Here is a 13067-nt window from a genome sequence, read left to right as displayed (position 1 = left end):
TTTGCAGTGTTTCAGAGCTGAGGTGTGTGGCCAGTCCGACCTTCGCTCCGTAATAGTCCGGTGGTTTGGACGTCAACAGGCGGGCACGTACAAACTGAAAAGGTACCCCTGCTGGGCCTTGGAGCTGTGATGCGGTGGCGTCTGGGATATATGCTTACCTCCCGGTTCCAGGGGAAAATGTGACGTGTTCTTTAAAAATGAGCTCTTGCAACCGAACATTTCCTGCGTAGCGTCATTTGGAAATGGTGGCAGTTGGTAGTAGTTTTCCGGGAGCGCCCGATGCCGTGGCGTCAGTATGGTTGTGCATCCCGGCACTGCTTGTCCTCCACATCTGCAGCTGCTGTCCGCCGAAGCTTTGGCAGGCAGTGTCGAGAGCGTCCCGCATCTGATCATCCCGTGCATCTCATCTTGCTCTCCATGCAGCGCGAATTGTATAGTGGGCCTGGCGACGTACCCGCAACAGATGGCAACTGGGGACCGGCCTGAAGCGTGTCACCTGCGACTTCATGCGCGCCGTGCCGTGCATGTGCGCAGCCACGCACTGAGCTGCGTTGGTGCACATTCACAGGTGGTTTGAACTGTCGCCACTCCACGTCGGCTGGGGGCGTGACATCGGCCGTGAGATGTGTGACCCGTTCAGCCGGCACGTGGGCTAAGTTAGGCCTTGCTGGCGGCGACATTAGTTTGTTTTCGCGGGCTACAGTTAACCCCTGCACGCTTCAGTGGCCTTCGTTCGTCCCGAAATGACTTGCGATAGCGGAAGCGAATTGATGTGCGCCCGACTTTGGGTAGAACTGAACAATAAAGCTGCAGCATTTCCTGCGTTGGCTTAGCTAACGTGTCGTTTGCGATTTAGACTCGGTCCAGTTCAAGGCATCAAGCGTGCATTTTATGGACGTTTTGGATGGGTGGAATGGGCACATTCAGGGGTTCTAGCTGGTGTTCGTGCGAGTGCATCTCACGTCTCATAAGCGTAGCCGTTCACTGATCGTGCGTCCGCGTGCTCCTCTGGTTTCGTTCGGCTGTCTGTACCTTCCATGGGCGGAAAATAAAATGCCACCGTCATGTTTTCACTGTCTGGCAGTCAGCTCGGTGAGGATACATTACACAATATATGCCGGGTTAGCTTGTGTCACGCATATCCAGCTATAAATGCGGCGCTAGGTTGGCTGGTAACACCACGAGCCGCATCAAACTTACAGGTGCGTGATCGCAGGGGGAGGTCGAAATGGTCGATATGTGACTGCGGTCGGGACGCCCCAAAGCCGGGGTAATCGGGGACGGCCAGCTGGACGCCAGGCAGGCGTGTTGAAGAGGAAGGTGTGGTGTTCAAGCGGCACAAAAGCATGCATTTCATTTGAGAGTAGGCAGAAGCATTTGGGTGTTTTGGTGATTGGCGTGTTCCGTAAGGTAAACTGAAAACACTTAACAGCCAGGAGTGACATGTCGTGTTGCGTGTAGGCCGATCGGAGAACACTGGCGCCGCAGTTGCTTGGTGTGTTCCAAAGGAAACAACAATCACAGCCAGGGGCGACACGTCATTTTGCGTGCAGACCCAGCGAAAGGGCCTGACATTCTGCGGATGCACGATATGTATACACGTACCTATGGCCTCCACCTGCGAGCCGGCCCCGCGCAGTGACCCGTCTTCGGATTGTATGCGGGCGTTTGTTCGGGGCTCTCGCCGGGTGGGTACTTAGCCGACTTGTGGCTGACAGCCGCGGCTTGCCCCGGAGGGACAAGGCGAATGGCTCTGGATAAAGTGGTGAGCAAGGGAAGCAGGGTGGCTCATACTGACATTTGACACGCTGTGGATGTTCATCTGTAACGTTCGGCTCTAAATCAGCCGCGGAAGTTAGACGCTATCCCATCTCATATGAATCAAACGCTTTAGCCGTATTCGTTACGTGTGTTATGTATGCCATGCATATGGAAGCCCGATCAATCTCAAAATTATTGTCTGGGCAGTTACTTTACCGTCCAGCAATCAGCTCTGGACTTCTTTGGGACTTATTTGGAGCCGATGGCACACACGCATCTTCAAAATTTCCCACAATCATTTCAGATGGGTGAGCGCACTCCATCTTCCAAACCGTAAACTACAACTTTCAAAACAGGCCACTACATCGATCCCGGCGCTGCCGGCGCCGCCTGGCCTCGGGCGCCGGTGGCAGCGCGCGGCCGGCCGGACGCCCGCCAGACGCGGTCCGAGCGTGGCGGGGGGTGCGCGTGTGGCCGGGTGTGCCGTGCTCCAGCCTTTGTGTCCGGTCAGTGGACGGCTCGTGCGGGGTGTCCTGTGGCGGCCGTCCTCAGCCGAGTGTGGCGGACGATGCGCGACGCTCTGGCGACGGCGGTGAGCGCTGGTCGGTGCTAAACTGTGGCGGGAGCGCGTGCGACAACTGCTCGAGGCCATGACCGCCAAGAGCGGAGCCGACGAGTTCATGGAGGGGCCTCTTGCCCTCTGGGTAAGTTCTCCGTCGGGCGGCGTGGTGCAGTTTGTGCTCGTCTTTAGGGGCGGTCACTTCGAATAGCCGGTCCCGTGAAGCCGCGCTGCCAGCATCGCGCTGGTTCTCATGACGGACCGGTGCTCGTGTGAAGGCGCAATGAGCTTGAAGTGAGCGAGTTCACATATTCGTGTTGAAACAATGTGGAATCGACTTCTGTGAGAGTCCCGGTGGGCGTTCAAAGCCTACTCAAAATTGTGCTGCATCCTTCGGAGTCAGAATCCACCCAAATATTGCGAGATTCTGAGTCTTATCGGTCCTACTGCAGAGTGGAATCGGGCATAAACCTGTATCCCGGGTTTCGTGTTTTTGCAAACCGCCTGTCGATTCCAATTGTGGCATATGGAAATAGGCCCGACGGTGCGGCGGAACCGAACTCAATAGCTTGCACGGCACGATCTATGTTGCAATAGCCAACTGAACCCCGCACCGAACTGTCTCGCCCAGCTGAACCCCGCATTGAACTGCCGCAGTTCAGCTATGAGGGCTGAGTTTATTGGCGCTGAATGTTCCGTTGTTTGACGCTGAGGAATGCAACATTCCGGACTCGGATGCTCTCTTTCCATTTGCGCATTGTCATCTGCCACCTGCATGTAACTGGGTCATGTGTTGCCGGTCGCGCACTCATGACCCAGACGTGGTCTGAGCCTGCAGCGGTGGCGCATTGCTTCGTGTAAACGTGGCATGCATGTGGATTGGATCAAAAATACGCAGTGACCTTGCGCAGCGGGCCCCCGATGGTCATGGAGGGATTTGCGTGGTGTTTAGTGCCAAGAGCCGCGGACTGGCCTTCACGAAAGTTAGCGCCGCCATGCATGGCAAACTCCTGAATACTCCAGCCCATATCGTTAGCCAGTAGGAAAAACATGGGCTCTCCGTCCGGCCTCTGTGGGTTTACGACCCGTTTTTACGTGATTTTGTCACTAAACATTACGCGATCGTGCTGCTATTGGGTGTAGCCTTGTGGTAATACGCTCGCGGCGCCACGCCGTTAACACTCGGCCTTCAATGCGACCCGTTACCGCGCCGACCACGGTTGTGACCTGGCTGGCAGCCGAAGCCCAGCCGGACCCTCCAACAAGTAGAATCGCGCCGCTCACAGGGCCGAGTCCCTCCTCCAACGCCCATGCACCGGTCTCGCGCGCGCCCGAGCGAACGAGCCGGGCGCTTCAAACCCATCGCGTGCCCAAAACCCGGCTGACTGGTGGCCGGCCGGTCGGTCAGCGCCGAGCCTCCTGACCGGCCGACCCTGCGGAGCCCAGGCTCGGGCCGGAGCTCTGGGCGAGGGCTGACCGGATGTCAGCACACGAGCCGTCTCCACCGGGCGCTGACGGTGCGTGGCTGCTGACGTCAGAGCGCGGTCCCGTCCGGCCGGCCCCGCGGGCGCCGCGCGGCGCTCCCACGCCGCCGCCAGGGCCGGAACCGGGCGGTACCGGCTCGGGCGGCGGCGGCCGACGGCGCCTCTCGCTGGCGCACACTCACCACCGGCCTGACGCGTGTGGTGGCGGCCTCACAGGTTCTCCGGATCGAAGGTGACGCGGCAGGGGGAGTGGCCAGTGTCCTGATCATGTCAGGCTGGCGAGACACCTTCCCCCTTGCAGGGTGGGGAAAGGGACGCAGCTGGGGCCACACAGGCATGCCCGCAATTTGGAGATCAGTCGAGGTCTGCGATTTGCGCTATGCAATTTTTGCTGGTGAATAGACAGCCATGCATCCACTGCGTTCCTGCATCCGCGTTGCTGTGCTAGGATTGCGAGACCTCGCCGGCCGCTGGAATGTCGGGGGACGACTGTGGTCGGCCCTTGCTGACAAGAAGTCGATTCTTTCGGTATTCTTACGCGGACTTAATGTTGTCGCTAAGAAGCGTGGTACCTCCGCGGCAATGACAGCACGGCATGCATCCACAGTCAGGGCTCTAACCATGCACTATTATTCAAGTTGTCTCCGATGGGATCCATATATTCATCCATCATTCATAGCGGGCGAGGATACATGAGATCCTCGCCCGCTAATGAGAGGGTTTCCTGTGCCCGATCCTCGATCACTTGATCGCCCATATGCGCCGCGTTCACTCGCTCGAGCTAAGAGCTGCTGCGGTGTACGTTGGAACGACGATAGCTGTGCTGCGGCGATGCACCGCGCCGATAGCCTCACTCAGTGGACTCCCCGGCGGTGGTCGAGCAGCCCCCCCCCGCCCCTCTGCGATGACATGACCAGATCCCGACCTGCCGACGCTGGTCCGCGGTGCCCCCCCCCCCCCCCCGTCCGGACGGCCGGCGCCCGTCGCCCCGGCCGTTTAATGTGCCACCCGTCGTAATTTCCTGCCAGATCCCGACCTGCCGACGCTGGTCCGCGGTGCCCGCCCCCCCCCCCCCCGTCCGGACGGCCGGCGCCCGTCGCCCCGGCCGTTTAATGTACCACCCGCCGTCACTTCCTGTCGACGCTCGCCAGCCGCCCGGCGGACCGGCGGGGCGCCGCTGGCCGGCCGGACGGGAAGGGCGCCACGGCCGCTGCCCGCGGACAGTGGACACGGGACCGCCTGCCGCTCCGGAGCCGGCTGCGGACTCTTTCCCCGGCAGAGCTCCGCCCTGGGCTGGGACGTCTGCATCACCCGCGCGAGGGGCGGCGGCGCCGAACGCGCAGCCGTAGCGTGGGTGGAAATGTTGGAGCGTGTGCGGATGTAACGCACACGCCCGACGTATGCTGGGTGGACGCGGGGTAAACGTAGGGTCATTCGGGGTAAGCATTAGCCTCCCAGGAGTTTCCCAGGGGCCCTGATAAATTTAGGATGCATCCGCAGAGTGTTTGACCTCAGAAGTCTGAGGGCCTTCCTCACAGAAACCCCAATCGGATTTCTTGGACAAGGGCAGTAGGCCCCTCAGGTGCTGTTTTCTGCGGTTTAGCGGTAAAGATGGGTGCCTGATTATTTCAAGTTTTTGCTTTTCTGCACATGAAGAAACGAAAGTGCAAAAGGCATTTACCTTTTCTGAGACCGTTGATGCTACGTAAAACATGCAAAACATCTTCCAATTTTCTCTTGATATTTACGCCCATGCTTTTGCACTTACAACCGCAAATGTGACAACAGGGGTGCAGTAAGCCAAAATGCGCCGCTTAAAACGGCAACACCAGGAGGCTGTTAACAAAGACGGAGGCCGTTAGAACCAATAACGCAAATTCAAATTTGGCGTCCCGCCAGTCGCTACCGTCCAAGGCGGCCCTCAAAGCTTGCATGGTTGTCGCCTTTGGTAAGACTGCGATCATCTCAAGGCTATGTCCGGTGATATTTTCCTGCGTAACCCTCTTGACACTTTCCTTTCGGAATAACTGCTGTCTACTCCATCCCAGTAAAAGAAGCATGCATGCACATTGCCCATTCTGGAGGTGAGGTGTAACCCAACCCTTAGAGAGAACGGGCAAAACAAAGCAACAACAACAAAAACAGCGCCTTGCCAACAATGCAGCTATATCACGCTACCCGCAGTCCCAAACCGCCGATCGATTTTATCGAGCGGCTAGAATCCGCCATCGATTTTCCGCCGCCGCCGGGCGAGAGTGGTCCGCGCGGCGCGGCGCGGCGAGGCCGGCGCAGAGCTGAGCCACGCGGCGAATGTGACGCGTCGCCTGCCGCGACTCAGCGCCGTCTCGACGTGGGCGATCGTCGGCCGTCGGCAGCAGTCTCTCCAGCCTCGGCCGCAGTCTCTCCAGCCCCGGCCGCAGTCTCTCCAGCTTCGGCCGCAATCTCTCCAGCCCCGGCTGCAATCTCTCCAGCCCCGGCCGCAGTCTCTCCAGCCCCGGCCGCAGTCTCCAGCACCGGCCGCAGTCTCTCTAGCCCCGGCCGCAGTCTCTCCAGCCACGGCCGCAGTCTCTCCAGCCCCGGCCGCAGTCTCTCCAGCCCCGGCCGCAGTCTCTCCTGCCGCAGTCTCTCCAGCCCCGGCCGCAGTCTCTCCTGCCGCAGCCTCTCCAGCCCCGGCCGCACCGGCCGGCGGTCGCTCGACTTGTGGTCGGGATTTAACGCGCCGCCGCCGCCGTCCATGGGGCGCCTCAGCCGCTCTCAAGGGCCGCTGTTCAGACGCTTGTGGCCGATGGCAGCCGAGATGGGGTGTCGGCGCGGGGATCGATGGTGTTTTGTCCGGGAGGCTCGAGTCCGCGGGCCGCTGCGGGCCGGCCACGTTCAACCTGCGGCTGGGTGAGGTCGCATGACGACACTGGTATGCGGAGTGTTCAACAGCGCTGGGTCATGATTAACGTTGGCTGTCTTTCACCTTCGCTTTCATGACCGGCCGGGGGTGCGCCAGTATTTGTTCGTTAAGGCGGCCAAGGTTTTGTGGGGTCTGCGACGCTCGTTAGGCATGACATTCGAGGGAGTGCTTTGTGCACGTGGTCAGGCTGCATTTACGAATCTGGCATGAGGACTTCCCACGGTCTGGACTGTCTTCTTGCCATGCGGTTACTACGGCGGGGCGACATTCTGTGAAAAAGTCCCCAGCTGTCAGCCTCGTGCAACCAGGTACATTCTTTCTCAACGATACCCGTTTGGATCACTCGGAAGCTGACGGAACCCATGTCTCTTTCAGATCAAGACGTTCCAGGATGATGACTATCCAGAGGTCACGTACAGTGACCTTGTGGACGGTCTGTTCATGCAAGATGTCATGCTACAAATGTGAGTATCTCGCGCATTGTACTAGCACCTCGGTGTCCGTGACTCCAGCCAATATATGTGCGTTTTAAAACTGGAGGCGTGTCGAAGCAGGAACCGGAAGAGGGTGGCGAACACGAATCCCTAGCCTAGAGGTTAAAAAGACGTTCGGTCGGATGCAGATATATCAGAGCAGGGTGGCCAGTTTTCTGTCAAAGACAGTAAATAACCTATCCTCCTAAGTTTGTGCTTGGTGCACCCCTGGCTAGAGCAATAAATCCACGCTGGCCTGAAGGCCGAACGTAGCTATTCAGTACCCGTGGGTGGTCGCAGACAGACTTCTATGGAAGCCGGCGCCCGAGCCTGTGGCGAGCCCTGTTGGGCAGGCGTCCAATATCGGGATCTCTGTGGATATCGCGCTGTGTTTTTGTCGCCCAATTCTGCTGAAATCCGGCCGGGAAGTGGGATGAGTGGGTTAAAATTCTCAGCGGCCTGGCACTTCGATCGAACAAACGCGATGTCAGCCAACGACTCATATGCCAGCCGGTGCACGGTGCGGCAATACCGGGACTGATTCGCGTTCCTTCTAAAGGCTATCAAGATCAATTCAAAATAGATACCGTTCCGATGTCGTGCTATAAAAACCGGCCGACGCGGCGCCTTCCAAGCCACGCTGCTCATGGCTGGCTGGCCGCGGCACGCCGAGCGTCGCTTGGTATGCCAGGTGCTGGGGCATACGGTGACGTATAAGCCCCGGACAGCCAGCTCGGACAGCCAGCTCCGGACAGCCAGCTCGACCCCGGACAGCCAGCTCGGCGTGCGCAGCATGCAGCAGACCTGTGGCACCTCAGGCTGTGTCTGCCCACTGCCAGACGACAGGCGTGGCCTCTGGAAATCAGGCCTGATTTTCCGCATGTCTGCGGTTTCCTCAATGGGAGGCTGGAGTGCCCTCAGATTTTTGTTGCTGTTGTTTTTTTCTTCTGTCGAGTGGGGACAGTTGCGCCTGTCAATACAGCCAAACCGGTTGGCGAGCACTGCCGTCTGAGGAGGTTGTCTCGTCCGCTCTGAAGGGTCCCTCCGCCCCACCTGTCTTTTCCTTCGATGGACTCGTCAGCCCGTCTTTACTGCTCCGAGGGAGTCGAACAGCTTTACTGGTGAATGGCTGAGGGGGGCGGGGCGCAGATGCCCACAGAAGCTGCGTGCGTGAACCGTCGCGCAGCCCGCCGCGTGACCCGTCGCGCAGCCCACCGCGTGACCTGTCGCGCAACTGACCACGTGACCCGCTGCGCAGCTGACCACGTGACCCGTCGCGCAGCTCACACGCGACCCGTCGCGCAGCTGACCACGTGACCCGTCGCGCAGCTCACACGCGACCCGTCGCGCGCTGGTCGGTCGTCCGCCGGCGCCACCGCAGAGCTGCCCGCCGCTCACCCGTCACGCTACCTCAGCGGTCACGACGCGTCACGTGACGACCGCGGCGCCGCCGCTGGCCGGGTCACGTGGCCAAGTGGTCACGTCAGGCGGCCGGTCGCTGACACAGCCGGCGGCCGCAGCGGCCGGTTGAGTCTCCCGACAGCGACCGCGCATCACGTGACGCCCGAGCCGAAACCGCGGCGGCTGCGGCGGTCGGGACCCGTGACCCGTGGACGCCGCACGGTCCACGCGACGGGTCACAGAGAGCGGGTGGCGCCCGGTGGTCGGCCTTCAGCGCCGCGAGGGCGCACGGCCGTCTCCGCCGGGCCGAGCGGCGCGCGCGCGGCCGACGCGTCAGATCCCGACGTGGCAGCCGGTAGCATGTGTATTGTCCCGCGTGGATGCAGCAGTTGTTGGACATCAGGACGTCATGTGCTGCGCCTGCGTCACACCGGAGTGTTCTGTGACACACTGGAGTAGGACGCGACTGGTGCCTCAGCAGAGCCGACCGTGCGTCAGGTCAGGGAGTCCCGGTGCGGTGCGAGGTTCCGGCCTCTTCATCTCAGTAGTGCCTGCTTGACCCCGCTGCGCTGCCGGACGGCGGGCCGTGTCCCCGGGACCGTGTCTGGGGACGGGACGGGCCGGCCGACGCCGTTCCCGCCGCGACCGGTGCAACAGCAGCACAGTTAGGCGACCGCGGGCGCCGGCGCCACACTACAGCGGGCGCCCGTGACGCCACGGAGCGCGGAACGGTCCCAGGTGGAGGAGACTTGTGCGGGAACAGCCTCAGGTGCAGGAGACTCGCGCGGGGAACAGTCTCAGGTGGAGGAGACTTGTGCGGGAACAGTCCCAGGTGGAGGAGACCCGCGCGGGGAACAGTCCCAGGTGGAGGAGACTCGCACGGGGAGTGATTCCATGTGGAGAAGACGCGTACAGCACCGGATAGGCAGCAGTGGCCTGGTGGGCTTATGTCGACTCGAGAGTAGCATTTCTGATGTGGCGAGGAAGGCGGCTTTTGCGGTTTCATGGCTGTGGCGTCTGCGGCACACAAGTGTTTCCTTCAGAACCGACGCATGAAAATATTGGGTCGATGTAAGCTGGCAAGAACAGGGGATGAGGGACATTCTGATGTCGGCCTGGGAGACAAAGCTTTTTAAATCGGCGACAATTTCCAGACGCCAGTTGCATGCAAGCGGCCTGTTCGCAATTCACCTTGCTCTGCAGAGCGCACGAAGGTAGACTGTTTACGGGCATTGTCGCCAGTCATCGGTGGGGTCATTTCACAGCGTCTGCTCGTAAAGGTCGCCTCAGCGCGTTAGTGACGTCACTGGAGCGTGCAGACAATCGCGCTGGTCACGTGACGGTGCAGGTACCGGCCGGCGGCGGCCGAGCGGCGTGTCGCACGTGGCGCCGGCGGCAGCGGAAGACGATGGGCGCCATTAACGCCGGCCGATGCAGCAAGGTTGCGATGTTTATTGAGGTTAAATCTTCATTGCTGATCACTTTCCTGAGAAAGTTGATCATGAGGTCACAATTAGATTCCGCACCCGCGGCTGATCGTGCAGCAAAGCGTAGGAGCTTTCGGGACATATTTACATGGAGTGTCAAAGGTAGCAGCTTTGTGATGCGTTTATCAGTGAGAAACAGGCGGCTGGACACGCGAGCAGATAGCGCCGAGATGCGCGGCCCTACCACCAGGCGGCGCTCTCGGCGTGTCGGCGCAAGCCCCGCCGGCCGGAGCGCAGCCGCCGAGGTTGAACGAACCCGGGCCGCAGAGGCCGACGCGGCAGCCGCTGGAATGCCACGGCGACAGCGACGGCCTTCAAAACCATCTTCGTCATCGAGAAGCCGCTCTGACGGATCGCGACGGGGATGAGCCGGCCGGGGCGGGCCTGTCGCGCTCCTTTGTGGCGCGGCCGGCGGCCGGCGGGTCCGACCACGTCCTGCAGAGCCGCGGGTCCGGGTCAGGGCCGCTCCACGGCCCACCGTCCACGGTCACGCACCCTTGAGCTGCCACCGGGTTGACCCGTTCAGGCCGGCGTTGACGGCATGACTCGGACTCCAGCTGATGCTGGGGCGATTCCCTCTCCCTGGCTGAGAGAGAGACCGATGGGTGCCTTTAGCAGGGCTGAGGAGTGGGGATGGGGAGAAGGGTGAGAGGGGAGGGGAATGTGGCGCCGTTACGGCAGGGGTCCGCGGGTGATCGGCACGCCCCGGTATGTGATGAATATGTCAAGGCCCCTCCTTTGAACAGGGCAATGTAAAGGCCGTGGGTATGTACAGCCATGCCATAAACCATCGATATCTGCCAGAATCAAGGCAGCTTACCACGGCATGGTGCATTCTTGTGCAACACCGGGAGATTTCGCGCATCGGGAATTGCGGCGGTTAAATAAGAAGCTTCCATTAAACCGCAGCAGCAGGTAGCTTGATGCCACAGGTTGGCCCTCGTCCCGTGGACCACTCACCGGACCTCTAGACCTCGTCTGGGCCCCTGAAGACCACTGACCGGATCTCTGGACCTCCTCTGGACCCCTGAGGACCGCTGACCGGATCTCTGGACCTCCTCTGGACCCCTGAGGACCGCTGACCGGATCTCTGAACCTCCTCTGGACCGCTGAAGACCGCTGACCGGATTTCTGGACCTCCTCTGGACCCCTGAGGACCGCTGACCGGACCTCTGGACCGTCAGTGGTGCAGGCCTCCGCACCACTGGAGTGGTCTTCTGGTCTGACCCATGGACGCCCCGCTGTGTAGTAGGGATACCTCGTCACATGGACTGAGTTGCGACGTCACCAGTTCCTCTGACCTGCGCAGGAATGCCGCCTCCGCCTCTGGCCTCGCGCAGCGGATTATGGCGACCCTCCGTGGCCACGAGGGATAAGCGGTGCGATAATAGTGGTGCCGGGTTTTATTTGCATAATGTAAGCTAATCCATAGAGTTGTGTAGTCATGAAACACTTTTGGGCAACCGGAGGGAAAGGTCAATCACTTGGGGCAAAAGATGATAACGCCTGGTAAACGTTCGTTTCGGAAGCTTACCTCTGCTCAGCGCATTTTTATGGAGCGATCCACTATTAACGGTAACGACTGCTAGACTTTTTATGAAGCTGCCCATTCTTGGTCGCCTTCATGAAAAGGATCCTTCTGGGCACCCGGTGAAGTCTGTCACTAATTTAGGGCAGTTTATCTTGATGCTCATCCTGATCTGCCGCCAACGAAAGCCAGCAGCCACCCTGCGGTGACCCGCGCGACCTCTCCTATCAGCTGAGTGACGGAAGCTCGCTTTGTGACGTCACAGTCAGACACCGCCGGCGTCACTTGTCCAGCGGGCCACGTCGGCGGCGGCGGCGCAGCCAGCGCGGCGTGGCTGGCGCATCCGGGAGGCCCGCCGGCGACGGGACCAGACGTCGCCGCGGAATGTGACGCCCGGCCGGCGCGGGAGACGACCGCTTGCCGCTCGCCGCGCCCCATTGTCAGAGCCGCTGTTTGTTTGCTTTCTGCATGATAACACAGGGAGAAAGTGTTCCGCCGGGCGTCCGCTCGCCGGGTCGAGTCCGCACCCGAATCCGCTGCTGTCTTTGCCCGCGGGCTGTTTGGCCGTGCTGCGAGCTGTGAGCGCCGCGTTTGACATACATTTGCGCTCAACAGTTGACATGTCCCTCGCGGCTGTTTGCGTGCGTGCCGTGGCATTCGCAGTCGCCGGGCAGCCGTTCTGACGGATCGTAGCCGGCCTGGGCAGATTTATGGCTGTGGTTCTGCCCGTCCGACGTCAGATGCCCTCAGTAGCGTGTGCGAAAGGTGCGCCGGCGTTCTGCCCAGCTCCTCTTTGGCCGTGTCGGAATGTGGCGTTGCGTCACGGACTACACCAACCGCTTCTATAGATTGCGTGTGACCACGACCCGGACCCCGTTGAACCGAATGGTGCAACTGCTGTTGATCAGCTTCGGATGACCGCGCTTCGATGGCCACACACGTGACCCGCGAAGGACGGTCGGTCTGCTGACAGCCAACATCAATTTCCCAGGTCTCTAAGCGGGCTAAAAAGCCGCCGGTTGGCGGGATGTTGCGCCGCGCCACACTGCGTCGGCCTTGCCCGACTGCCCGAAGCTCGACGGCCTGAAGCCCGACTGTGTGCGTCGGTCCGGACCTCATGACGAGCCGGCACTGTCGGGGACCGCCCGCTTACTGATCGATCCTCAGAAGCTATAGCCTATCAGGAAGCCGTGCCTTGCCGTGAACGGAGCTTGCGCGGCCAGAAAGCTGCATGACGTCACGGGTCGTGTCAAGTGATTGGGCCGATGGCGTCATCGTCGCACCAATCATGGCGCACGGCCGCTTCCGGCTAGGCCGCCCGAATGAAAGCGGATCGGTCACGTGGAGCGTGAGATCGCCCCCCCCCCCCCACGGCGGCGGCACGCGCTGTGGAGACCGAGCGGGCGGGGGGGGGGGGGGGGGTCGCCGCGGCGCGTGTCCTCAACCGAATTAGGACGCTCTTCCATCAGCCC

At 60.9% G+C, this 13067-nt stretch overlaps 1 protein-coding gene across 1 annotated transcript in view; it reads left to right on the top strand.

The window, feature by feature from the left end:
• The first annotated feature begins 2411 nt into the window (after positions 1-2411).
• The window catches only part of LOC119100363 (girdin), a 107086-nt gene continuing 96430 nt past the window's right edge, over positions 2412-13067 (top strand). Inside the window, exons 1-2 of the mRNA XM_037223467.1 lie at positions 2412-2465; positions 7082-7170. Coding sequence (XP_037079362.1) covers positions 2412-2465; positions 7082-7170 — 143 coding nt within the window. The remainder of the gene's footprint in view (positions 2466-7081; positions 7171-13067) is intronic.

This window comes from Pollicipes pollicipes, unplaced genomic scaffold (assembly GCF_011947565.3).
Source record: "Pollicipes pollicipes isolate AB1234 unplaced genomic scaffold, Ppol_2.1 Scaffold_2555;HRSCAF=2994_pilon_pilon_pilon, whole genome shotgun sequence".
NCBI lineage: Eukaryota > Metazoa > Arthropoda > Thecostraca > Pollicipedomorpha > Pollicipedidae > Pollicipes > Pollicipes pollicipes.
Note: the sequence above shows the minus strand (reverse complement) of the source record. Positions and strands in the feature narration are given on the sequence as shown.